We start from the raw sequence: 25,682 nt of genomic DNA, 5'->3' as shown, positions 1-25,682 counted from the left end.
TATCTTCCACACTATCATCAAACACATTCAACAAACTAAAAATACTCAATCCATCTCCTTACTTCACCACTACTTGTTATTACCTCCCCATTACCTCCCTTCACCGATGTTTCCATTTGTTCTCTTGTCTTACACACTTTATTTACCTCCTTCCAAAACGTATTTTTATTCTCCCTAAAATTTGATGATATAATTTTCATTATTTTTTCTTTCATGAGTTTTTGCTGTTCCCACTTAAGAAGGTAGTATCAAAACATTCACTCTCTAGCTATCACGTATAATGCATCAAAACCAGAGCTCGTTAAGCAAAGTCAAGCCAGATAGACCTTTCCATGGTTTCCCCAGCTGCTTCATATGCCCTGGCTCCACATACTGACAACATGTCATGCCCTGCTAACCATATTGCTCCACTTTGCGCTATCCCATGCAAGTTTAACAACGCCTTGATTTTTAGGGCCTGAGCAAACAAAACTTTTCACCCCATACTTCCACCTCCTCGCCTTCCCCACTTCTTCTTCCCTCCACTTCTGACAAGTATACCCTCTAAGTCAGCCTATTCTCACTTGTCTTCTATATATATATATATATATATATATATATATATATATATATATATATCCCCTGGGGATAGGGGATTAAGAATACTTCCCACGTATTCCCTGCGTGTCGTAGAAGGCGACTAAAAGGGGAGGGAGCGGGGGGCTGGAAATCCTCCCCTCTCATTTTTTTTCTATTTTCCAAAAGAAGGAACAGAGGGGGCCAGGTGAGGATATTCCAAAAAAGGCCCAGTCCTCTGTTCTTAACGCTACCTCGCTAACGCGGGAAATGGCAAATAGTTTAAAAGAAAAAAGAAATATATATATATATATATATATATATTTTTTTTTTTTTTTTTTTTTTTTTTATGCTTTGTCGCTGTCTCCCGCGTTTGCGAGGTAGCGCAAGGAAACAGACGAAAGAAATGCCCCCCCCCCCCCCATACACATGTACATACACACGTCCACACACGCAAATATACATACCTACACAGCTTTCCATGGTTTACCCCAGACGCTTCACATGCCTTGATTCAATCCACTGACAGCAGAAGAAAGCTGAAGAAAGTTAAGAGTAAATGTGAATAAGAGCAAGGTTATTAGGTACAGTAGGGTTGAGGGTCAAGTCAATTGGGAGGTGAGTTTGAATGGAGAAAAACTGGAGGAAGTGAAGTGTTTTAGATATCTGGGAGTGGATCTGTCAGCGGATGGAACCATGGAAGCGGAAGTGGATCATAGGGTGGGGGAGGGGGCGAAAATTTTGGGAGCCTTGAAAAATGTGTGGAAGTCGAGAACATTATCTCGGAAAGCAAAAATGGGTATGTTTGAAGGAATAGTGGTTCCAACAATGTTGTATGGTTGCGAGGCGTGGGCTATGGATAGAGTTGTGCGCAGGAGGATGGATGTGCTGGAAATGAGATGTTTGAGGACAATGTGTGGTGTGAGGTGGTTTGATCGAGTAAGTAACGTATGGGTAAGAGAGATGTGTGGAAATAAAAAGAGCGTGGTTGAGAGAGCAGAAGAGGGTGTTTTGAAATGGTTTGGGCACATGGAGAGAATGAGTGAGGAAAGATTGACCAAGAGGATATATGTGTCGGAGGTGGAGGGAACGAGGAGAAGAGGGAGACCAAATTGGAGGTGGAAAGATGGAGTGAAAAAGATTTTGTGTGATCGGGGCCTGAACATGCAGGAGGGTGAAAGGAGGGCAAGGAATAGAGTGAATTGGAGCGATGTGGTATACAGGATATATATATATATATATATATATATATTTTTTTTTTTTTTTAAACTATTCGCCATTTCCCGCATTAGCGAGGTAGCGCTAAGAACAGAGGACTGGGCCTTTTTGGAATATCCTCACCTGGCCCCCCTCTGTTCCTTCTTTTGGAAAATTTAAAAAAAAAACGAGAGGGGAGGAATCCCAGCCCCCCGCTCCCTCCCCTTTTAGTCGCCTTCTACGACACACAGGGAATACGTGGGAAGTATTCTTAAACCCCTATCCCCAGGGATATAATAATAATAATAATAATAATAATAATAATAATAATAATAAACAATAATAATAATATAACAAAAGACAGCACTCCCTAGTTCCTTCTTACATTCCATTTTTTAGAAACTGAAATACAGGGAGGGAAAAGTTTCCAGGCCCCTGCACCTGCTCCCATTATTTACCTTTTAAGACATCAAAGAAATATGTTGAGAAATATATATATATATATATATATATATATATATATATATATATATATATATATATATATATATGAGCATCAGATTGGGGAAGAGCAGTGTGGTTTCAGAAGTGGTAGAGGATGTGTGGACCAGGTGTTTGCTTTGAAGAATGTATGTGAGAAATACTTAGAAAAGCAAATGGATTTGTATGTAGCATTTACGGATCTGGAGAAGGCATATGATAGAGTTGATAGAGATGCTCTGTGGAAGGTATTAAGAATATATGGTGTGGGAGGCAAGTTGTTAGGAGCACTGAAAAGTTTTTATCGAGGATGTAAGGCATGTGTACGTGTAGGAAGAGAGGAAAGTGATTGGTTCTCAGTGAATGCAGGTTTGCGGCAGGGGTGTGTGATGTCTCCATGGTTGTTTAATTTGTTTATGGATGGGGTTGTTAGGGATGTGAATGCAAGAGTTTTGGAAAGAGGGGCAAGTATGAAGTCTGTTGGGGATGAGAGAGCTTGGGAAGTGAGTCAGTTGTTGTTCGCTGATGATACAGCGCTGGTGGCTGATTCATGTGAGAAACTGCAGAAGCTGGTGACTGAGTTTGGTAAAGTGTGTGAAAGAAGAAAGTTTAGAGTAAATGTGAATAAGAGCAAGGTAATTAGGTACAGTAGGGTTGAGGGTCAAGTCAATTGGGAGGTAAGTTTGAATGGAGAAAAACTGGAGGAAGTAAAGTGTTTTAGATATCTGGGAGTGGATCTGGCAGCGGATGGAACCATGGAAGCGGAAATGGATCATAGGGTGGGGGAGGGGGCGAAAATCCTGGGAGCCTTGAAGAATGTGTGGAAGTCGAGAACATTATCTCGGAAAGCAAAAATGGGTATGTTTGAAGGAATAGTGGTTCCAACAATGTTGTACGGTTGCGAGGCATGGGCTATGGATAGAGTTGTGTGCAGGAGGATGGATGTGCTGGAAATGAGGTGTTTGAGGACAATGTGTGGTGTGAGGTGGTTTGATCGAGTAAGTAACGTATGGGTAAGAGAGATGTGTGGAAATAAAAAGAGCGTGGTTGAGAGAGCAGAAGAGGGTGTTTTGAAATGGTTGGGCACATGGAGAGAATGAGTGAGGAAAGATTGACCAAGAGGATATATGTGTCGGAAGTGGAGGGAACCAGGAGAAGTGGGAGACCAAATTGGAGGTGGAAAGATGGAGTGAAAAAGATTTTTTGTGATCGGGGCCTGAACATGCAGGAGGGTGAAAGGAGGGCAAGGAATAGAGTGAATTGGATCGATGTGGTATACCGGGGTTGACGTGCTGTCAGTGGATTGAATCAGGGCATGTGAAGCGTCTGGGGTAAACCATGGAAAGTTGTGTAGGTATGCATATTTGCGTGTGTGGACGTATGTATATACATGTGTATGGGGGTGGGTTGGGCCATTTCTTTCGTCTGTTTCCTTGCGCTACCTCGCAAACGCGGGAGACAGCGACAAAACAAAAAAAAAATATATATATATATTTCTTTTTCTTTTCTTTCAAACTATTCGCCATTTCCCGCATTAGCGAGGTAGCGTTAAGAACAGAGGACTGGGCCTTGAGGGAATACCCTCACCTGGCCCAATTCTCTGTTCCTTCTTTTTGTCGCTGTCTCCCGCGTTTGCGAGGTAGCGCAAGGAAACAGACGAAAGAAATGGCCCAACCCACCCCCATACACATGCCTTGATTCAATCCACTGTCAGCACGTCAACCCCGGTATACCACATCGATCCAATTCACTCTATTCCTTGCCCTCCTTTCGCCCTCCTGCATGTTCAGGCCCCGATCACACAAAATCTTTTTCACTCCATCTTTCCACCTCCAATTTGGTCTCCCTCTTCTCCTCGTTCCCTCCACCTCCGACACATATATCCTCTTGGTCAATCTTTCCTCACTCATTCTCTCCATGTGACCAAACCATTTCAAAACACCCTCTTCTGCTCTCTCAACCACGCTCTTTTTATTTACACACATCTCTCTTACCCTTACGTTACTTACTCGATCAAACCACCTCACACCACACATTGTCCTCAAATATCTCATTTCCAGCACATCCATCCTCCTGCGCACAACTCTATCCATAGTCCATGCCTCGCAACCATACAACATTGTTGGAACCACTATTCCTTCAAACATACCCATTTTTGCTTTCCGAGATAATGTTCTCGACTTCCACACATTCTTCAAGGCTCCCAGAATTTTCGCCCCCTCCCCCACCCTATGATCCACTTCCACTTCCATGTTTCCATCCGCTGCCAGATCCACTCCCAGATATCTAAAACACTTCACTTCCTCCAGTTTTTCTCCATTCAAACTCACCTCCCAATTGACTTGACCCTCAACCCTACTGTACCTAATAACCTTGCTCTTATTCACATTTACTCTTAACTTTCTTCTTTCACACACTTTACCAAACTCAGTCACCAGCTTCTGCAGTTTCTCACATGAATCAGCCACCAGCACTGTATCATCAGCGAACAACAACTGACTCACTTCCCAAGCTCTCTCATCCCCAACAGACTTCATACTTGCCCCTCTTTCCAAAACTCTTGCATTCACCTCCCTAACAACCCCATCCATAAACAAATTAAACAAACATGGAGACATCACACACCCCTGCCGCAAACCTACATTCACTGAAAACCAATCACTTTCCTCTCTTCCTACACGTACACGTGCCTTACATCCTCGATAAAAACTGAATGTGTGGATGCAAAGAAGGAATAGTTAAAAGCTATGTAACGATTGAAACCTGCATCTTTTGGCCCAGACAGAAACTAAATGAAGGGGATGTGATTAAATGATTCAGGAATGTTCAGGGTGTGTGTGAGCTATGTTTGATGACAGAAACCTGGGAGTTTTGGTTCTTGATTAAAACTTTTTTTTTTTTTTTTTTTCAAACTATTCGCCATTTCCCGCGTTGGCGAGGTAGCGTTAAGAACAGAGGACTGGGCCTTTGAGGGAACATCCTCACCTGGCCCCCTTCTCTGTTCCTTCTTTTGGAAAAAAAAAAAAAAAAAAAAAAAAAAAAAAAAAAGAGAGGGGAGGATTTCCAGCCATCCGCTCCCTCCCCTTTTAGTCGCCTTCTACGACACGCAGGGAATACGTGGGAAGTATTCTTTCTCCCCTAACCCCAGGGATAAAACTATGATGGAAAAATGGGTTAAATAGCTCAGAAATGAGAATACATTTTTTCAGTGTGATACACTTAGAGTGGAGTGCGTTTTTGATTATACAGGTTCAGTATCCCTTATTCGAAATGCCTGGCACTAGAAGTGTTTTGTATTTTGGATTTTTTTCAGATTTTGGAATACATAATGAGATATCTTGGGATGGGACCCAAGTCTAAACATGAAATCTATTATGTTTCATATATACCATATATTTATCCCTGGGGAAGGGGAGAAAGAATACTTCCCACGTATTCCCTGCATGTCATAAAAGGGGAGGGAGCAGGGGCTGGAAATCCAAGAGAGGATATTCCCTTTAAGGCTCAGTCCTCTGTTCTTATGCTACCTCGCTAACCGGGAAGTGGCTAATATGTATGAAAAAATACACCTTATATACATGGTCTGAAGGTAACTTATATACAATATCTGTAATAACTTTGTGCAAGAAACAAAGTCTGTGTAACACTGTACCATCAGAAAGCTAAGGTGTCACAACCTCAGCTGCCTATGTGGACAATCTGTGGTTGTTTGGCATCACCTTTATTTCTAGCTCTGAATGCATATGCTACTGATAAGCAATCATTTTCTTGCCCTTGTTCAAACATAAGTACTTAACAGTAGACAAAAATATGAAATACCATTAATACAATGAAAAAAATTTTAGGTGTGAAATTTTCCTCTTGCAATTTCATGTCCCCGTTCATAACTTTTCGGATTTTGGAGCATTTCATATTTTTGTATTAGGGATGTACATATTTAAACAAAATTACTGAAGAAACTCAAAACAAAGCCTCACTGTTAAAGGTCATATGCCCTGCACTACATATTTAGCTTCAAATTTTTCAGTCACCAACAGGTAATCAGTATTCCACATCTAAGGGAACTTACCATGTGTAAATAATCAACATGATGTCTTGTGGCAGCAAATATCAGAGTTTGCTGTTTATAACTGATTATGTGCTGCAGAACATGGAATAATAAAGCCAGTTTATCTTCTGTGTTACACTTGAAGAAAGCCATTTTTAAATTCTCCGAGAGTACATTTTCTACATCCAATCTATAAGAATAAAATAATTGTTTATCATCATTCTGACACATAAAATGTACATGGCATCTTGGAAAATACCTGAATATTCATAAGGGAAATGAAAAAAAAACAGAACCACACACATAAGGTCTTCATACATGACAGAAAGTTACATTAAAGATCAAAAGAAATACAACACAATACTTTTTATATCATCTATATTTCATACAGTGCACACTTTACACATACATTAAAGAAAAATTATCTTGACTTTAAACTTGCTTTGGTAGTGTAATACTTGTGAATCTCTGAAAATCCATGTCAATCTTCCCTTCGTATTTTTAGATCTAGAGAAGTTGCTTGCCTCATGTAAATCAATATCTACAGGAGTGAAGTGGTTAAATGAATAGCTCAAGTTGAAAATACTGTTTCACATGACCAAACTGAATCAAACATTAAACAGTCATGCAAATGCAAGAAGCATTACTCAAAACATGGTAAAATGCATGTGCAAATTCCAAGAAACCACAAGTAATTGCCAGATCCAAGGCATGAATTAGTTATAAAAGGAAAAGGATATGTTTTTAAAAAGTCATATTCACAAGGAAGAAGGAGGATCTTCACTGAATGTCAAGAATGAAAAAAGTGCTGTCACAGCCAATAAGGCTCTACTTATACAGTTTCTTATATATGCATAATTCCAAGATTTACTGTTAATATATTACACAGAATTTTAACTTTCAAAAGTTGTGGGTCAATTACCTAATAAGAACAGGATCGGTCAAACCAGCTTTAGTAAACTCAATCAGCATCTTTGGGAGAGTTGCTGAAAACAGGAGTGTCTGTCGAACTTCTGAAAGTCGCTTGAGAATGTCTGTGAGCTGCTCCGTAAATCCCAGTTCAAAAAGTCGGTCAGCCTCATCAAAAACTACATACTCAACGCTCTGAAGTTTCAAGCTCATTTCAACACAGACATGAACTAATCTGAAAAAAAAAAGTTATTTCATTCCTCAGAGACAGCTTTAATCACAACTACATCTTTGCAAGTTTGCCTCTCAGTTGGTTACATAAACTATCTCTACTGAAAATACAATAAAATGTTAATGAATCCGAGACTTTTCAAGTCCACAATGATAAGCTGTTGATTATAGGCTAATGGCATTCATCCAGATCCCCTCAAGAACTACATTTAGAATAGATATTATATATAACATGCATATTTTAATGCTGAAATAGAATACAATTTCTAATCTTGTTGCTATTTTTGCCATACGACAGGTATAAGGTTTCTTGTGATCAAATTTCTCATTCTTAAAAAAGTTCAAATAAAACCAGCCTTAAAAGAGTCTCCCAAGGTTGAAAGGCCAAGTTTGCATATGTAAATTGTTGCTGGACACTTGGGAAGAAAAAACTACTGGCCCCATGAAGGAAGCCAATTTACTCCTTTCGATGTATAAGCTTTCTGAAAAGTTAATTGTCCTTCCAAAAATTAAACTCCTTAAAAGATTCCTCTACATCACTTTAAGTAAAATACCCAAAAAAGCAGTAAACTTTCTTTTTATCATACTGGTGTGCAGGGGTGTTTGTCTAGATGGGTGGGCCTTGGATGGCAGCATGGACGATCCTTATTTATGAAAGTTTACAATGATTAGGATTTCTCTAAGTGCGATTTTGTTCAACATACACCTAAACATATGACATTTTATTCTTACACGAGATATGACAACACATCCTATTACATAATTAATCAATTTTTATAATCATTATCATTATTATTATACCTGATCACCATTTCTAACATCAGCAAGGTAGTGCCAGAAAACGGATGAAGAATGGCACATCCACTCATACACACACAGAGATATATATATATTTATTGTATTTACTTATTATACTTTGTCGCTATCTCCTGCATTAGAGAGGTAGCGCAAGGAAACAGACGAAAGAATGGCCCAACCCACCCACATACACATGTATATACATACACGTCCATACGCACATATGCATACCTATACATTTCAAAGTATACATATATACACACACACACAGACATATACATATATACACATGTACATAATTCATACTGTCTGCCCTTATTCATTCCCGTCGCCACCCCGCCACACATGAAATGACAACCACCCTCCCCCCTGCATGTGCACGAGGTAGCACCTGGAAAAGACAACAAAGGCCATATTCATTCACACTCAGTCTCTAGCTGTCATGTATAATGCACCGAAACCAAAGCTCCCTTTCCACATCCAGGCCCCACAAAACTTTCCATGGTTTACCCCAGACGCTTCACATGCCCTGGTTCAATCCATTGACAGCACGTCGACCCCGGTATACCACATCATTCCAATTCACTCTATTCATTGAACACCTTTTACCCTCCTGCATGTTCAGGCCCTGATCGCTCAGAATTTTTTTCACTCCATCTTTCCACCTCCAATTTGGTCTCCCACTTCTCCTCGTTCCCTCCACCTTTGACATATATATCCTCTTTGTCAATCTTTCCTCACTCATTCTCTCCATGTGACCAAACCATTTCAAAACACCCTCTTCTGCTCTCTCAACCACACTCTTTTTATTACCACACATCTCTCTTACCCTTTCATTACTTACCTGATCAAACCATCTCACACCACATATTGTCCTCAAACATCTAATTTCCAGCACATCCACCCTCCTCCGCACAACTCTATCTATAGCCCACGCCTCGCAACCATATAACATTGTTGGAACCACTATTCCTTCAAACACACATTTTTGCTTTCCGAGATAACGCTCTTGACTTCCATACATTTTTCAAAGCTCCCAGAACTTTCGCCCCCTCCCCTACCCTATGATTCACTTCCGCTTCCATGGTTTCTTCCGCTGCCAAATCCACTCCAAGATATCTAAAACACTTCATTTCCTCCAGTTTTTCTCCATTCAAACTTACCTCCCACTTGCCTTGTCCCTCAACCCTACTGTACCTAATAACCTTGCTCTTATTCACTTTTACTCTCAGTTTTCTTCTTTCAAACACTTTACCAAACTCAGTCACCAGCTTCTGCAGTTTCTCACCCGAATCAGCCACCAGCACTGTGTCATCAGCGAACAACAACTGACTCACTTCCCAAGCTCTCTCACCCACAACAGACTGCATTCTTGCCCCTCTTTCCAAAACTCTTGAATTCATCTCCCAAACAACCCCATCCATAAACAAATTAAACAACCATGGAGACATCATGCACCCCTGCCGCAAACCTACATTCACTGAGAACCAATCACTTTCTTCTCTTCCTACTTGTACACATGCCTTACATCCTCGATAAAAACTTTTCACTGCTTCTAACAACTTGCCTCCCACACCATATATTCTTAATACCTTCCACAGAGCATCTCTATCAACTCTATCATATGCCTTCTCCAGATCCATAAATGCTACATACAAATCCATTTGCTTTTCTAAGTATTTCTCACATACATTCTTCAAAGCAAACACCTGATCCACACATCCTCTACCACTTCTGAAACCACCCTGCTCTTCCCCAATCTGATGGTCTGTACATGCTTTCACCCTCTTAATCAATACACACATATATACATACATATACATATCAACATATACACATACATATACATTTTTTTTTTTTTTTTTTTTTGATACTTTGTCGCTGTCTCCCGCGTTTGCGAGGTAGCGCAAGGAAACAGACGAAAGAAATGGCCCAACCCCCCCCCCCCATACACATGTACATACACACGTCCACACACGCAAATATACATACCTACACAGCTTTCCATGGTTTACCCCAGACGCTTCACATGTACATATTCATACTTGCATGCCTTCATCCATTCCTGGCTCTATGCCACCCCACAGGAAACAGCATCACTACCCCCTACTTCAGCAAGGTAGCACCAGGAAAACGGACAAAAAAGCCACATTTGTTCACACTCAGTCTCTAGCTGTCATGTGTAATGAAATGAAACCAGAGCTCCACAGACCTTTCCATGGTTTACTCCAGATATTTCACATGCCCTGGTTCAGTCCACTGACAGCAAGTCAACCGTGGTATACCACAACGTTCCAATTCACTCTATTCCTTGCATACCTCTCACCCTCCTTTATGTTCAGGCCTGATCGCTCAAAATCTTTTCACTCCGTCCTTCTAGCTCCAATTTGGTCTCCTGCTTCTCCTTACTCTCTCAACCTCTGACACATATATCCTCTTTGTCAATCTTTCCTCTAATATTCTATTTGCATTATTTACATATCTACTTATGATTATATGGGAGGGTATTGATTGAGAGGGTGAAGGCATGTACAGAGCATCAGATTGGGGAAGAGCAGTGTGGTTTCAGAAGTGGTAGAGGATGTGTGGATCAGGTGTTTGCTTTGAAGAATGTATGTGAGAAATACTTAGAAAAGCAAATGGATTTGTATGTAGCATTTATGGATCTGGAGAAGGCATATGATAGAGTTGATAGAGATGCTCTGTGGAAGGTATTAAGAATATATGGTGTGGGAGGCAAGTTGTTAGAAGCAGTGAAAAGTTTTTATCGAGGATGTAAGGCATGTGTACGTGTAGGAAGAGAGGAAAGTGATTGGTTCTCAGTGAATGTAGGTTTGCGGCAGGGGTGTGTGATGTCTCCATGGTTGTTTAATTTGTTTATGGATGGGGTTGTTAGGGAGGTAAATGCAAGAGTTTTGGAAAGAGGGGCAAGTATGAAGTCTGTTGGGGATGAGAGAGCTTGGGAAGTGAGTCAGTTGTTGTTCGCTGATGATACAGCGCTGGTGGCGGATTCATGTGAGAAACTGCAGAAGCTGGTGACGGAGTTTGGTAAAGTGTGTGGAAGAAGAAAGTTAAGAGTAAATGTCAATAAGAGCAAGGTTATTAGGTACAGTAGGGTTGAGGGTCAAGTCAATTGGGAGGTGAGTTTGAATGGTGAGAGGCTGGAGGAAGTGAAGTGTTTTAGATATCTGGGAGTGGATCTGTCAGCGGATGGAACCATGGAAGCGGAAGTGGATCATAGGGTGGGGGAGGGGGCGAAAATTTTGGGAGCCTTGAAAAATGTGTGGAAGTCGAGAACATTATCCCGGAAAGCAAAAATGGGTATGTTTGAAGGAATAGTGGTTCCAACAATGTTGTATGGTTGCGAGGCGTGGGCTATGGATAGAGTTGTGCGCAGGAGGATGGATGTGCTGGAAATGAGATGTTTGAGGACAATGTGTGGTGTGAGGTGGTTTGATCGAGTAAGTAACGTAAGGGTAAGAGGGATGTGTGGAAATAAAAAGAGCGTGGTTGAGAGAGCAGAAGAGGGTGTTTTGAAGTGGTTTGGGCACATGGAGAGAATGAGTGAGGAAAGATTGACCAAGAGGATATATGTGTCGGAGGTGGAGGGAACGAGGAGAAGAGGGAGACCAAATTGGAGGTGGAAAGATGGAGTGAAAAGGATTTTGTGTGATCGGGGCCTGAACATGCAGGAGGGTGAAAGGAGGGCAAGGAATAGAGTGAATTGGAGCGATGTGGTATACAGGGGTTGACGTGCTGTCAGTGGATTGAATCAAGGCATGTGAAGCGTCCGGGGTAAACCATGGAAAGCTGTGTAGGTATGTATATTGCGTGTGTGGACGTATGTATGTACATGTGTATGGGGGGGGGGGTTGGGCCATTTCTTTCGTCTGTTTCCTTGCGCTACCTCGCAAACGCGGGAGACAGCGACAAAGTATAAAAAAAAAAAAAAAAAAAAAAACTTATGATTTGCAAAGAACATTTCCATTAATAAATTACCTTTCTTTCATTGCAAATATATATTTCATTTATTTATTATTTAATTTATTATACTTAACTGCTGTCTCCTGCATTAGCGAGGTAGTGCAAGGAAACAGACAAGGAATGGCCCAACCCACCAACACACTCATGTATATACATAAACACCCACACATGCACATATACATTTCAACATATACATACATATACCTACACAGACATGCACATACATATACATATCCATACTTGGTGCCTTCATCCATTCTCATTGCCACCCATGAAATAGCATCCCCCCCCCCCCCCTCTCTCTCTCTAATGAAGCAGCGCCAGGAAAAGACAAAAAAGGCCACATTCGTTCACACTCAGTCTCTAGCTGTCATGTGTAATGCACTGAAACCACAGCTCCCTTTCCACATCCAGGCCCCACAGACCTTCCCATGGTTTACCCCAGATGTTTTACATGCCCTGGTTCAACTGACAGCACAATGACCCTCGTATACTACATCATTCCAATTCACTCTATTCCTTGCATGCCTTTCACCCTCCTGTATGGTCAGGCCCCAATTGCTCAAAATCTTTTCCACTCCATCCTTCCACCTCCAATCAATCTCCCACTTCTCATTCCCTCTACCTCTGACACGTATATCCTCTTCGTCAATCTTTCCTCACTCATTCTCTCCATGTGTCCAAACCATTTCAACACACCCTCCTCTGCTCTTTCAACCACACTCTTTTTATTACCACACATCTCTCTTACCCTTTCATTACTTACTCGATCAAACCACCTCACACCACATACTGTCCTCAAACATTTCATTTCCAACACATCCACCCTCCTCCAAACAACCCTATCTATAGCCCATGCCTTGCAAAAATACAACATTGTTAGAACCACTGTTCCTTCAAACACACCCATTTTTGCTTTCCGAGATAACGTTCTTGCCTTCCACACATTATTCACTGCTCCCAGAACCTTTGCTCCCTCCCCAACTCTGTGACTCACTTCTGCTTCCATGGTTCCATCTGCTGCTAAGTCCACTCCCAGATATCCAAAACACTTCACTTCCTCCATTTTTTCTCCATTCAAACTTACCTCCCAATTAACTTGTCCCTCAACCCTACTGAACCTAATAACCTTGCTCTTATTCACATTTACTCTCAACTTTCTTCTTTCACACACTATACCAAACACAGTCACTAACTTCTGCAGTTTCTCACCCAGATCAGCCACCAGAGCTGTATCATCAGTGAACAACAACTGACTCACTTCCCAGGCCCTCATCTATGACAGACTGCATACTTGCCCCTCTCTCCAAAACTCTTGCATTCACCTGCCTAACCACTCCATCCATAAACAAATTAAACCATGGAGACACTTCAAACCCTTGCTGCAAACCAACATTCATTGGGAACCAACCACTTTCCTCTTCCTACTTGTATACGTGCCTTACATCCTTGGAAAAAATTTTCACAAGTAGTGATGAAGTGAGAAGGAGATGAAGTGAATTTTTTGAAGGTCTGTTGAATGTGTTTGATGATAGAGTGGCAGATATAGGGGTTTTTGGTCAGGTTGGTGTGCGAAGTGAGAGGGTTAGGAAGAAGGGTTTGGTGAACAGAGAAGAGATAATAAAAGCTTTGCAGAAGATGAAAGCCAGCAAGGCAGTGGGTTTGGACAGCACTGCAGTGAAATCTATACAAAAAGGGGGTGACTGTGTTGTTGATTGGTTGGTAAGGATATTCAATGTGTGTATGGATCATGGTGAAGTGCCTGAGGAGTGGCGGAATGCATGCATAGGGCCAATGTACAAAGGCAAAGGGTATAAAAGTGAGTGTTCAAATTACAGAGGCATAAGTCTGTTGAGTATTCCTGGGAAATTATATGGGAGTGTATTGATTAAGAGGGTGAAGGCATGTACAGAGCATCAGATTGGGGAAGAGCACTGTGGTTTCAGAAGTGGTAGAGGATGTGTGGATCAGGTATTTGCTTTGAAGAATGTATGTGAGAAATACTTAGAAAAACAGATGGATTTGTATGAGGCATTTATGGATCTGGAGAGGGTGTATGATAGGGTTGACAGAGATGCTTTGTGGAAGGTTTTGAGAGTATCATTGCAAATATAAACAATAATACAAGAATTTTTTTTAACTATAAAACTGACTACTGTACATTAGTTGTTGCAGTTTTCACTGATGATTTATGAGTGACTGCCATGTGTAATATTATTTTCAACTGGTTGTTAGGTTGTTTGAGACTTCCAGGGATAAGATGTAGAATCAAACATCAGCCTTGAATTCGAATGATGGTGTGAAGGTTTAATGTCACAAATGTGGCTTAATTTCTGACATATGAAACTGATTTTCAAACTGTCATCTCTTGGGCTGGTTTAATACACATGAAGCCTGAATGTCTAAAAACAATGAAATCAATTAGGATCATAATGATATAATCCAATAAAACTAAAGAAATTATCAAGTTACCTTCCTGGAGTTCCAATGATGATATCTGGATTTTCATGTAATGCTGCAAACTGTCCCTCAATGCTATCTCCACCCAGTATTACTGCCACTCGTAATCCTGTGAAACGGCCAAGTTCCTTAGTAAACTTGAGAGTCTGTAAGAAGATAAAACTATATGATTAAACTACTAAAATATAGCTGGCAAATCTAAGCAGTATTATACTTTCATTTTGCATATTTTATTTACAGGTTGAGCATCCCTAATCCAAAAATCCAAAATGCTCCAAAATCTGAAACTTTTGAGCAGTGACTTGATGTTATAAATGGAAAATTCCAAATCTGACCTCACTTGCCCATGCTGGACTCTGATGCTCTGTTAGCGCCAGTTTGTTACTAGCCATTGTCAACCCCCAACCTACGTACATTACTCTATGTTTTTCTGCTCTGTGGTACAAAGATACTGTTGAAAATGTCAAAAAGGCCTGCAGATAATGAGATTCCAGTTGTTCATTCACTGACCGATAGTGAAATAGCTCAAATGTTTCTGAATAAAGGTAAGGTGATCGTGATAAGAGACATTAAGGATGACTTCGTAAACACAGCAGAAAAAGTGACTATAGATGACATGGTAAAAATTTATGAAGGACTTATTGAAGGACTAGAGCAGCATGCAATCATAACAGAACAAGTAATTTTTTTTTTTTTTTTTTTTTTATACTTTGTCGCTGTCTCCCGCGTTTGCGAGGTAGCGCAAGGAAACAGACGAAAGAAATGGCCCAACCCCCCCCCATACACATGTACATACACACGTCCACACACGCAAATATAGATACCTACACAGCTTTCCATGGTTTACCCCGGACGCTTCACATGCCTTGATTCAATCCACTGACAGCACGTCAACCCCTGTATACCACATCACTCCAATTCGCTCTATTTCTTGCCCTCCTTTCACCCTCCTGCAAGTTCAGGCCCCGATCACACAAAATCCTTTTCACTCCATCTTTCCACCTCCAATTTGGTCTCCCTCTTCTCCTCGTTCCCTCCACCTCCGACACGTATATCCTCTTGGTCAATCTTTCCTCACTCATTCTCTCCATGTGCCCAAACCATTTCAAAACACCCTCTTCTGCTCTCTCAACCACGCTCTTTTTATTTCCACACATCTCTCTTACCCTTACGTTACTTACTCGATCAAACCACCTCACACCACACATTGTCCTCAAACATCTCATTTCCAGCACATCCATCCTCCTGCGCACAACTCTATCCATAGCCCACGCCTCGCAACCATACAACATTGTTGGAACCACTATTCCTTCAAACATACCCATTTTTGCTTTCCGGGATAATGTTCTCGACTTCCACACACTTTTCAAGGCTCCCAAAATTTTCGCCCCCTCCCCCACCCTATGATCCACTTCCGCTTCCATGGTTCCATCCGCTGACAGATCCACTCCCAGATATCTAAAACACTTCACTTCCTCCAGTTTTTCTCCATTTTCAGCTTCTAAGACAAAAAACAATGATAATGAGGCAGACAACTCTGGGGGAAACATTTAAAAAGGCTGAGGCTGTGACACGTTAGCCTTCCGATGGTTCAATGTTACAAAGACTTTATTTCATGTGCCAAATGATAAAAATTATTGCATAAATTACCTTCAGGCTATGTGTAAAAGCAGTATATGAAACATAAATGGATTTTGTGTTTAGACTTGTGTTCCATCCCCAAGTATCTCATTATCTATCATCCATCATGTGGAAAACAGGATGGTATGGAAACAAATGGGTTAGAGCTGACACATACCTCAAAGTTTCGACCATTCAATAGTCTTCCTCAGGAGATACTGATTCTAGCATTCAGTGGGACCATATTTTCCTGCAAGTGATGGTCGCCCAGTCAGATGCCTTGGCGTGTTGCTTTCTGATTAGATCGCTTGTCCTGCTACTTCCACTCTTTCACAGAGATCTCCACTGCTTGACGTGACTAGCAGATGAAACCAGACCTTGTGTTAACGTTGTCTTTGGTAGTGATGTAAGGCATTTCTAATCTTTCTTATTTGTTTCTTTTGGCCCTCATGCAGTATTCTCGCCTGGTCCCACTACATGGATTTGCAGTGACAAGTTCCACTTTATTTACATTGTGAAAGTCTCAGCACGATGTAAACAGAGTAGAACTCATAACTGCAAATCCATGTAGTGGGACAGGTGAGAATACTGTACAAGGGCCTAAGCAAACAAATAAAAAAAGTTGGAAGTGGCTTAAATCGATACCAAAGACAACGTTAACACAAGGTCTCGTTTCATCTGCTTGTCATGTTAGGCAGTGGAGATTACTGTGAATGAGTGGGGGCAGCAGGACAAGCGATCCAATCAGAGAGCGACATGCCAAGGCTTCCAAGCAGGTAGCCATCACATGCTGGGGAATATGGCCCTACTGAATGTGGGAATCAGTATCTCCTGAGGAAGACCGGTGAACAGTCGAAATGTTGAGGTATGTCTCAGCTCTAACTTGATTCTTTCCATATCATCCTGTTTTCCATAATTCATTATGTGTATGCATATATTTCCAAAATCCAAAACACTTCTGGTCCCAGGCATTTTGGATAAAGGATACTCAACCTGTGTATATATATATATACAGCGACAAAGCAAAATAAATAAATAAATAAATATATATATTCCTCCCGCATTAGCGAGGTAGCACAAGGAAACAGACGAAAGAATGGCCCAACCCACCCACATACACGTATATACATACACGTCCACACACGCAAATATACATACCTATACATCTCAACGTATACATATATATACACACACAGACATATACATATATACACATGTACATAATCCATAGTCTGCCTTTATTCATTCCCATCGCCACCTCGCCACACACAAAATAACAACCCCCTCCCCCCTCATGTGTGTGAGGTAGCGCTAGGAAAAGACAACAAAGGCCCCATTCGTTCACACTCAGTCTCTAGCTGTCATGTAATAATGCACTGAAACCACAGCTCCCTTTCCACATCCAGGCCCCCGCAAAACTTTCCATGATTTACCCCAGACGCTTCACGCCCTGGTTCAATCCATTGACAGCACGTCGACCCCGGTATACCACATCGTTCCAATTCACTCTATTCCTTGCACTCCTTTCACCCTCCTGCATGTTCAGGCCCCGATCACTCAAAATCTTTTTCACTCCATCTTTCCACCTCCAACTTCGTCTCCCACTTCTCCTCGTTCCCTCCACCTCTGACACATATATCCTCTTGGTTAATCTTTCCTCACTGATTCTCTCCATGTGACCAACCATTTCAAAACACCCTCTTCTGCTCTCTCAACCACACTCTTTTTATTACCACACATCTCTCTTACCCTTACATTACTTACTCGATCGAACCACCTCACACCACATATTGTCCTCAAACATCTCATTTCCAGCACACTCCTGCGCACAACTCTATCCATAGCCCACGCCTCGTAACCATATAACATTGTTGGAACCACTATTCCTTCAAACATACCCATATATATAGGAAAGGATCACAATCTTGTGCGTGATCAAGATATTCCTATGAGCCCACGGGGAAAATGAAACACGATAAGTTCCCAAGTGCACTTTCGTGTAATAATCACATCATCAGGGGAGCCACAAGAGAGAAATATAACAGTCAGTTGATATACATTAAAGAGACGAAGCTAGGACGCCATTTGGTAAACATGCGATTGCCCAAGACACATTTATTGAAAGCACTGTGTAACTTGCGGGAAAAATACCTACTCATTTGTTTGGATTATACCACAAGGTCATAAATTATGGCATAAATTTGCAAAGCTGAAATGGTTATAAAGAAAAGTTCACAGAACATGATTTTATGACCTTAACAATGAAAAGTATCCTTAGAATGAAATTAACCTAATCTAGAATAACCAATATCAAATGCAGCTAACTTGAATAATCACAATCATAGCATTAGATCAAATGCAGCTAACTTGAACAATCACAATCATTGCATTATCTTATATGCATGTCTTTCTTTAATTAAGTCTTAATAACTTTCTTTAATTAAGACTTAATAACAACTTAATCTCTTCTCACTCCCAAAATGGTTATGTCTGACTTCTGTATGTGTGACAATTGTGGATATAGAAAATGAGTAAAATCTATTATTATTATTATTTTGCTTTGTCGCTGTCTCCCGCGTTAGCGAGGTAGCGCAAGGAAACAGACGAAAGAATGGCTCAACCCGCCCACATACACATGTATATACATACACGTCCACACACGCAAATATACATACCTATACATCTCAATGTACACATATATATACACACAGACATATACATATATACACATGTACACAATTCATAGTCTGCCTTTATTCGTTCCCATCGCCACCTCGCCACACATGGAATAATAACCCCCTCCCCCCTCATGTGTGTGAGGAAGCGCTAGGAAAAGACACCAAAGGCCCCATTCGTTCACACTCAGTCTCTAGCTGTCATGTAATAATGCACCGAAACCACAGCTCCCTTTCCACATCCAGGCCCCACACAATATCAAATATATGTTCAATAAAATGAAAAGTTTTTTGGATATGGATAGACTACATACCTGTAAGGCTAACTCACGTGTGGGTGAAAGAATAAGAGCACGTGCACCAGTCTTGGCAGAATGGGTCCGCAACTTTTCAAATAAGGGTATGAGGAAACAAGCTGTCTTTCCACTTCCTGTTCTTGCCATAGCCACAACATCCTTACCTTCCAAAATTAAGGGTATCGTCTGCAGGGAGAAAAGACAATATATTTCTACATATAACTACAAATTCACCACCTAATGTTACATCTGTCTTACAGCCAATGGGCCAAGATTTTTACAGAACTTTACAAAAATGTATATAAAGGAGCTGTCTAACCAACTTATACAAATGATACCAACACCCACATAAGTTATGGTTATTCAATGAAGATATTAAGGGTATTGTCTGCAGGGAGAAAAGACAGTATAATGTCTACATTTTTCATACATATTCACCACTTCCCACGTTAGCAAGGTAGCGTTAAGAACAGAGGACTGAGCCTTAGAGGGAATATCCTCACTTGGCCCCCTTCTCTGTTCCTTCTTTTGGAAAATTGAAAACGAGAGGGGAGGATTTCGAACTCCCTGCTCCCTTCCCTTTTAGTCGCCTTCTACGACACACAGGGAATAAGTGGGAAGTATTCTTTCTCCCCTATCCCAAGGAATAATATTGTCTACATATAACTACAAATTCACCACATTATGTTAAATCTGTCATACAGCCAATGGGCCAACATTTTTATAGAACTTTACAATCATGTATATAAAAGAGCTGTCTAACCAACTTATACAAATGATACCTACACCCACATGAGTTAAGGTTATTCTATGAAGATAGAATAAGAGGGAATAATTGGTATACATGGAGTGTTTTGGGAGCAGCTGAATGAGTGTGTTAGTGGTTTTGATGCACAAGACCGGGTTATAGTGATGGGTGATTTGAATGCAAAGGTGAGTAATGTGGCAGTTGAGGGAATAATTGGTATACATGGAGTGTTCAGTGTTGTAAATGGAAATGGTGAAGAGCTTGTAGATTTATGTGCTGAAAAATAACTGGTGATTGGGAATACCTGGTTTAAAAAGCGAGATATACATAAGTATACGTAGGTAAGTAGGAGAGATGGCCAGAGAGCGTTATTGGATTACGTGTTAATTGATAGACACATGAAAGAGAGACTTTTGGATGCTAATGTGCTGAGAGGTGCAACTGGAGGGATTTCTGATCATTATCTTGTGGAGGCGAAGGTGAAGATTTGTGGGGGTTTTCAGAAAAGAAGAGAGAATGTTGGGGTGAAGAGAGTGGTGAGAGTAAGTGAGCTTGGGAAGGAGATTTGTGTGAGGAAGTACCAGGAGAGACTGAGTACAGAATGGAAAAAGGTGAGAACAAAGGAGGTAAGGGGAGTGGGGGAGGAAACGGGATGTACTTAGGGAAGCAGTGATGGCTTGCGCAAAGGATGCTTGTGGCATGAGAAGCGTGGAAGGTGGGTTGATTAGAAAAGGTAGTGAGTGGTGGGATGAAGTAAGATTATTAGTGAAAGAGAAGAGAGAGGCATTTGGACGATTTTTGCAGGGAAAAAATGCAAATGAGTGGGAGAGGTATAAAAGAAAGAGGCAGGAGGTTAAGAGAAAGGTGCAAGAGGTGAAAAAGAGGGCAAATGAGAGTTGGGGTGAGAGAGTATTAAATTTCAGGGAGAATAAAAAGATGTTTTGGAAGGAGGTAAATAAAGTGCGTAAGACAAGGGAACAAATGGGAACTTCAGTGAAGGGGGCTAATGGGGAGATGATAACAAGTAGTGGTGATGGAGTGAGTATTTTGAAGGTTTGTTGAATTGTGTTTGATGATAGAGTGGCAGATATTGGGTGTTTTGGTTGAGGTGGTGTGCAAAGTGAGAGGGTTAGGGAAAATGATTTGGTAAATAGAGAAGAGATAGTAAAAGCTTTACGGAAGATGAAAACCAGCAAGGCAGCAGGTTTGGATGGTGTTGCAGTGGAATTTATTAAAAAAGGGGGTGACTGTGTTGTTGACTGGTTGGTAAGGTTATTTAATGTATGTATGATTCATGGTGAGGTGCCTGAGGATTGGTGGAATGCTTGCATAATGCCATTGTACAAAGGCAAAGGGGATAAGAGTGAGTGCTCAAATTACAGAGGTATAAGTTTGTTGAGTATTCCTGGTAAATTATATGGGAGGGTATTGATTGAGAGGGTGAAGGCATGTACAGAGCATCAGATTGGGGAAGAGCAGTGTGGTTTCAGAAGTGGTAGAGGATGTGTGGATCAGGTGTTTGCTTTGAAGAATGTATGTGAGAAATACTTAGAAAAACAAATGGATTTGTATGTAGCATTTATGGATCTGGAGAAGGCATATGATAGAGTTGATAGAGATGCTCTGTGGAAGGTATTAAGAATATATGGTGTGGGAGGCAAGTTGTTAGAAGCACTGAAAAGTTTTTATCGAGGATGTAAGGCATGTGTACGTGTAGGAAGAGAGGAAAGTGATTGGTTCTCAGTGAATGTAGGTTTGTGGCAGGGGTGTGTGATGTCTCCATGGTTGTTTAATTTGTTTATGGATGGGGTTGTTAGGGAGGTGAATGCAAGAGTTTTGGAAAGAGGGGCAAGTATGCAGTCTGTTGTGGATGAGAGAGCTTGGGAAGTGAGTCAGTTGTTGTTCGCTGATGATACAGCGCTGGTGGCTGATTCATGTAAGAAACTGCAGAAGCTGGTGACTGAGTTTGGTAAAGTGTGTGAAAGAAGAAAGTTAAGAGTAAATGTGAATAAGAGCAAGCTTATTAGGTACAGTAGGGTTGAGGGTCAAGTCAATTGGGAGGTAAGTTTGAATGGAGAAAAACTGGAGGAAGTAAAGTGTTTTAGATATCTGGGAGTGGATCTGGCAGCGGATGGAACCATGGAAGCGGAAGTGAATCATAGGGTGGGGGAGGGGGCGAAAATTCTGGGAGCCTTGAAGAATGTTTGGAAGTCGAGAACATTATCTCGGAAAGCAAAAATGGGTATGTTTGAAGGAATAGTGGTTCCAACAATGTTGTATGGTTGCGAGGCATGGGCTATGGATACAGTTGGGCGCAAGAGGGTGGATGTGCTGGAAATGAGATGTGTGAGGACAATATGTGGTGTGAGGTGGTTTGATCGAGTAAGTAATGTAAGGGTAAGAGAGATGTGTGGAAATAAAAAGAGTGTGGTTGAGAGAGCAGAAGAGGGTTTTGAAATGGTTTGGTCACATGGAGAGAATGAGTGAGGAAAGATTGACCAAGAGGGTATATGTGTCAGAGGTGGAGGGAGCGAGGAGAAGTGGGAGACCAAATTGGAGGTGGAAAGATGGAGTGAAGAAGATTTTGAATGATCGGGGCCTGAACATGCAGGAGGGTGAAAGGCGTGCAAGGAATAGAGTGAATTGGAACGATGTGGTATATCGGGGTCAATGTGCTGTCAATGGATTGAACCAGGGCATGTGAAGTGTCTGGGGTAAACCATGGAAAGTTGTGTGGGGCCTCGATGTGGAAAGGGAGCTGTGGTTTCGGTGCATTATTACATGACAGCTAGAGACTGAGTGTGAACGAATGGGGCCTTTGGTGTCTTTTCCTAGCACTACCTCGCACACATGAGGGGGGAGGGGGTTGTTATTCCATGTGTGGCGAGGTAGCGATGGGAACAAATAAAGGCAGACAGTATGAATTATGTACATGTGTATATATGTATATGTCTGTGTGTGTATATATATATGTACATTGAGATGTATAGGTATGTATATTTGCGTGTGTGGACGTGTATGTATATACATGTGTATGTGGGCGGGTTGGGCCATTCTTTCGTCTGTTTCCTTGCGCTATCTCGCTAACGCGGGAGACAGCGACAAAGTAAAATAAATAAAAGTAAATAAAGTTCATAAATAACAATGTTAAGACTGTAAAGAAATAATTCCCTTAATGAGGTACTCCCTCAGCTATACAAAAAAAGTACTTTGTTATCATTCTGATGGAAATGTAATCACAAAGATTGCAAATAAATGGTTTACCAAACCGTTGATTTTTCATTTCACCAGATTGTATCAAGGATTTGGAGCCGACTGCAAATCTATTACCCTAGCTGTGCATAGGATTTGTATTCTACAGCAGTTTTACCAGTTATTATTAAAAATCACTTGACACTGACCTTGCGCTGAATGGGAGTAGGAACTTTGTAGCCTTTCCTCATAACCCCCTGGAACACTGCTTTGCTAAGGCCCATGACCTATGAAAACAAGATTCCAATAAACATTACATTCTGTTTATAGTGATGGACGTAGTTTACCCACTTAAAGGGCATATTATTTGATATAATACTTTTCAACACAAGACACCTGAAAATGTGACATTCTTTGTCTAACCTGGAAACCCCCAGACTTTTTGTTTTTCCGATTTTTCTTGGCAATCAGCTGGCGTGTGTCTAGTTCTCTCTCTGATGCATATCCATCTAAAGGAGCATCTGTTGCCCCCCATCCTTCTAGCTTTTCAGCCATTGTCTATCGTTTCTGCTTGTTAAAGATGACTACATACGTTCTGTGATTACTGCAAGTTATACCTGAAGCGAAATTAGGTTATGAGGTGAATGTGTATTTCTGTATGACTAACAATTCTATCAAAGTTAGGCCAAGTGATATTTTGCTAGTCTAGTCTGAAATCCAAAACATCGAAAATTTCTGTAAAAAGAATTATTCAACCCGAATAGAGATTGGTACAGTTGTACTGCACTGCAACCAAGCAAAACTTGACCTGAAAAATAAACTTATTTAGTTCAAAGATATTTCTAAACATTATCATGAATTCTCCTGGTGGTGAAAATTATGAAAAATAAAACAAAAATCTTTTTTTACATACTGCTCTTCACTGTTTATATAACTATGATGATAATACCATGCTTAATTGTAATTCATCAAAATTTAGATACAAAAACAACAATGCATAATTGCCAAAAAAAAGTACTAGACTTTAAAAGCTCTAAGGCTTTTGAAAGCTCCCAACTGGGCTGGGCATGAGAAGCTAGTCGTCTCCTTGGAAAGAAAACATGTTTATCCCAAAAAGAGCCAATCCTCTTGAAATCCAGAGGTAGCTGGTGGTATTCAAGTTATGAGATACCTTCTGCACTAATTCCTCATAAAAAAATACCCTTTTTACATGACTGCATTGCTGCTGAAGATGTGCATAAAATTTCACTATGACTTTTATCGTGTGGTTTTATGTGTTATTGAATGGTATTTGTTGTTCAGCGAGAACCACAAACTGAAACTACCCAGACTATAATAATAACTATAAAGAGCAGAAATGATAGAAGAATTATTCATGATTACGATGACAAAGATTTATCTAGCATAACCAAGAAGAGATTTGGCAGACTACGTAGGAACGAGAGGACACAGCCTCTAAGTTTATCTATGTAAAATTAAATGCACTTTGGGCAATGGGGCAATGAAGATTTGGAAGTCTTACAGAGATCGTGATAGCTGTAAATATGAATCTTTCAAAAACAGATCGGGCAAGATACGAGTCTGAACGTGATTTTATTTGGCAAAGTACATACATAGTGGACATGAATATTTTGCCGAAATAAAATTCAAGTACAAAAATATAATTTCAGTGATCTATACAAACTCAAGGCAAACATATTCTTACAGAACCAATAAGCTCCTGAGGATCCTGAACTGGAAATCAACTAAATGTAATTATACCTCAACCACAGCTGCTGTCAGGGTTAGACGCTAGTGGTTGTGGCTACAGGAAAATTCAACTCTTAGGTATTAAGTGAAAATAAAATTCATAAACTTTTCTTCTATTCAAAACTTACGCTCTGATCAAAAGATAATCTATCTAGCTTACTTTTCCAAAACATTTAAAAGTACATACCCGCTTCCTGTTTAGGTATCACCACGTGTATATACTTGTAGGCACCGGACACCCTCAGCGATCATTTGTAATACCGACCACATATCAGCGTAGCGATCAAATACATCAGCGAATTGGCAAGGCTAGGAAAAAAAAGTATCACAACATTAACGGTAGATTTTAAGAATATGTGAAATGATTAATGGAGATTAGCCTGCTATGATGAAAAGCCCTTGTAATTTCGTAATTAATCAAAAATAAAGCAGGCGGGCTCACTAAAATGAGCGTTTCGAGAACTAGTACATGTCCTCGATTACTGTTGGCTTTGGGACCGTCAATTTCACACGAAACCTCTCGAAGTAACTTTAGGATATATTTCAACCTAGGTTAGGACTTTTAAAAGTTTGGCTAGGTTTTTGTTTAGTTCAGAGTTTAGGTTTTGTCCGGGAAAGAATGGCGACGAACTCCGGTCAGACGATTAAAGAACCAGCAGTGGTGTATTAAGGTACTCTGGGGCCAAAATAATCATATGCCACCCCGATTTCCCCGATAAAAAGTAGCTTTTAGGGGCGCT

At 40.7% G+C, this 25,682-nt stretch overlaps 1 protein-coding gene across 2 annotated transcripts in view; it reads right to left on the bottom strand.

Moving 5' to 3' along the window:
* The window catches only part of LOC139764556 (ATP-dependent RNA helicase DDX54), a 46,310-nt gene extending 21,045 nt beyond the window's left edge, over window positions 1-25,265 (bottom strand). Inside the window, exons 1-7 of one of the 2 annotated variants that reach the window (XM_071691329.1) lie at window positions 25,130-25,265; window positions 23,617-23,810; window positions 23,403-23,480; window positions 19,272-19,439; window positions 14,675-14,808; window positions 7,203-7,424; window positions 6,302-6,470 (exon numbers count right to left, since the gene is read on the bottom strand). In XM_071691329.1, the coding sequence (XP_071547430.1) occupies window positions 6,302-6,470; window positions 7,203-7,424; window positions 14,675-14,808; window positions 19,272-19,439; window positions 23,403-23,480; window positions 23,617-23,748 (903 nt within the window). In that variant the 5' untranslated portion in view covers window positions 23,749-23,810; window positions 25,130-25,265. Of the gene's footprint in view, window positions 1-6,301; window positions 6,471-7,202; window positions 7,425-14,674; window positions 14,809-19,271; window positions 19,440-23,402; window positions 23,481-23,616; window positions 23,811-24,898; window positions 24,986-25,129 lie in introns of those variants that run through there. The other variant, XM_071691331.1, reaches the window with a different exon arrangement.
* Window positions 25,266-25,682: the final 417 nt, after the last annotated feature.

Source organism: Panulirus ornatus, chromosome 50 (assembly GCF_036320965.1).
Source record: "Panulirus ornatus isolate Po-2019 chromosome 50, ASM3632096v1, whole genome shotgun sequence".
Taxonomy (NCBI): domain Eukaryota; kingdom Metazoa; phylum Arthropoda; class Malacostraca; order Decapoda; family Palinuridae; genus Panulirus; species Panulirus ornatus.
The sequence above is the reverse complement of the archived record's forward strand: the minus strand, read 5'-3'. Positions and strand labels throughout refer to the sequence as shown.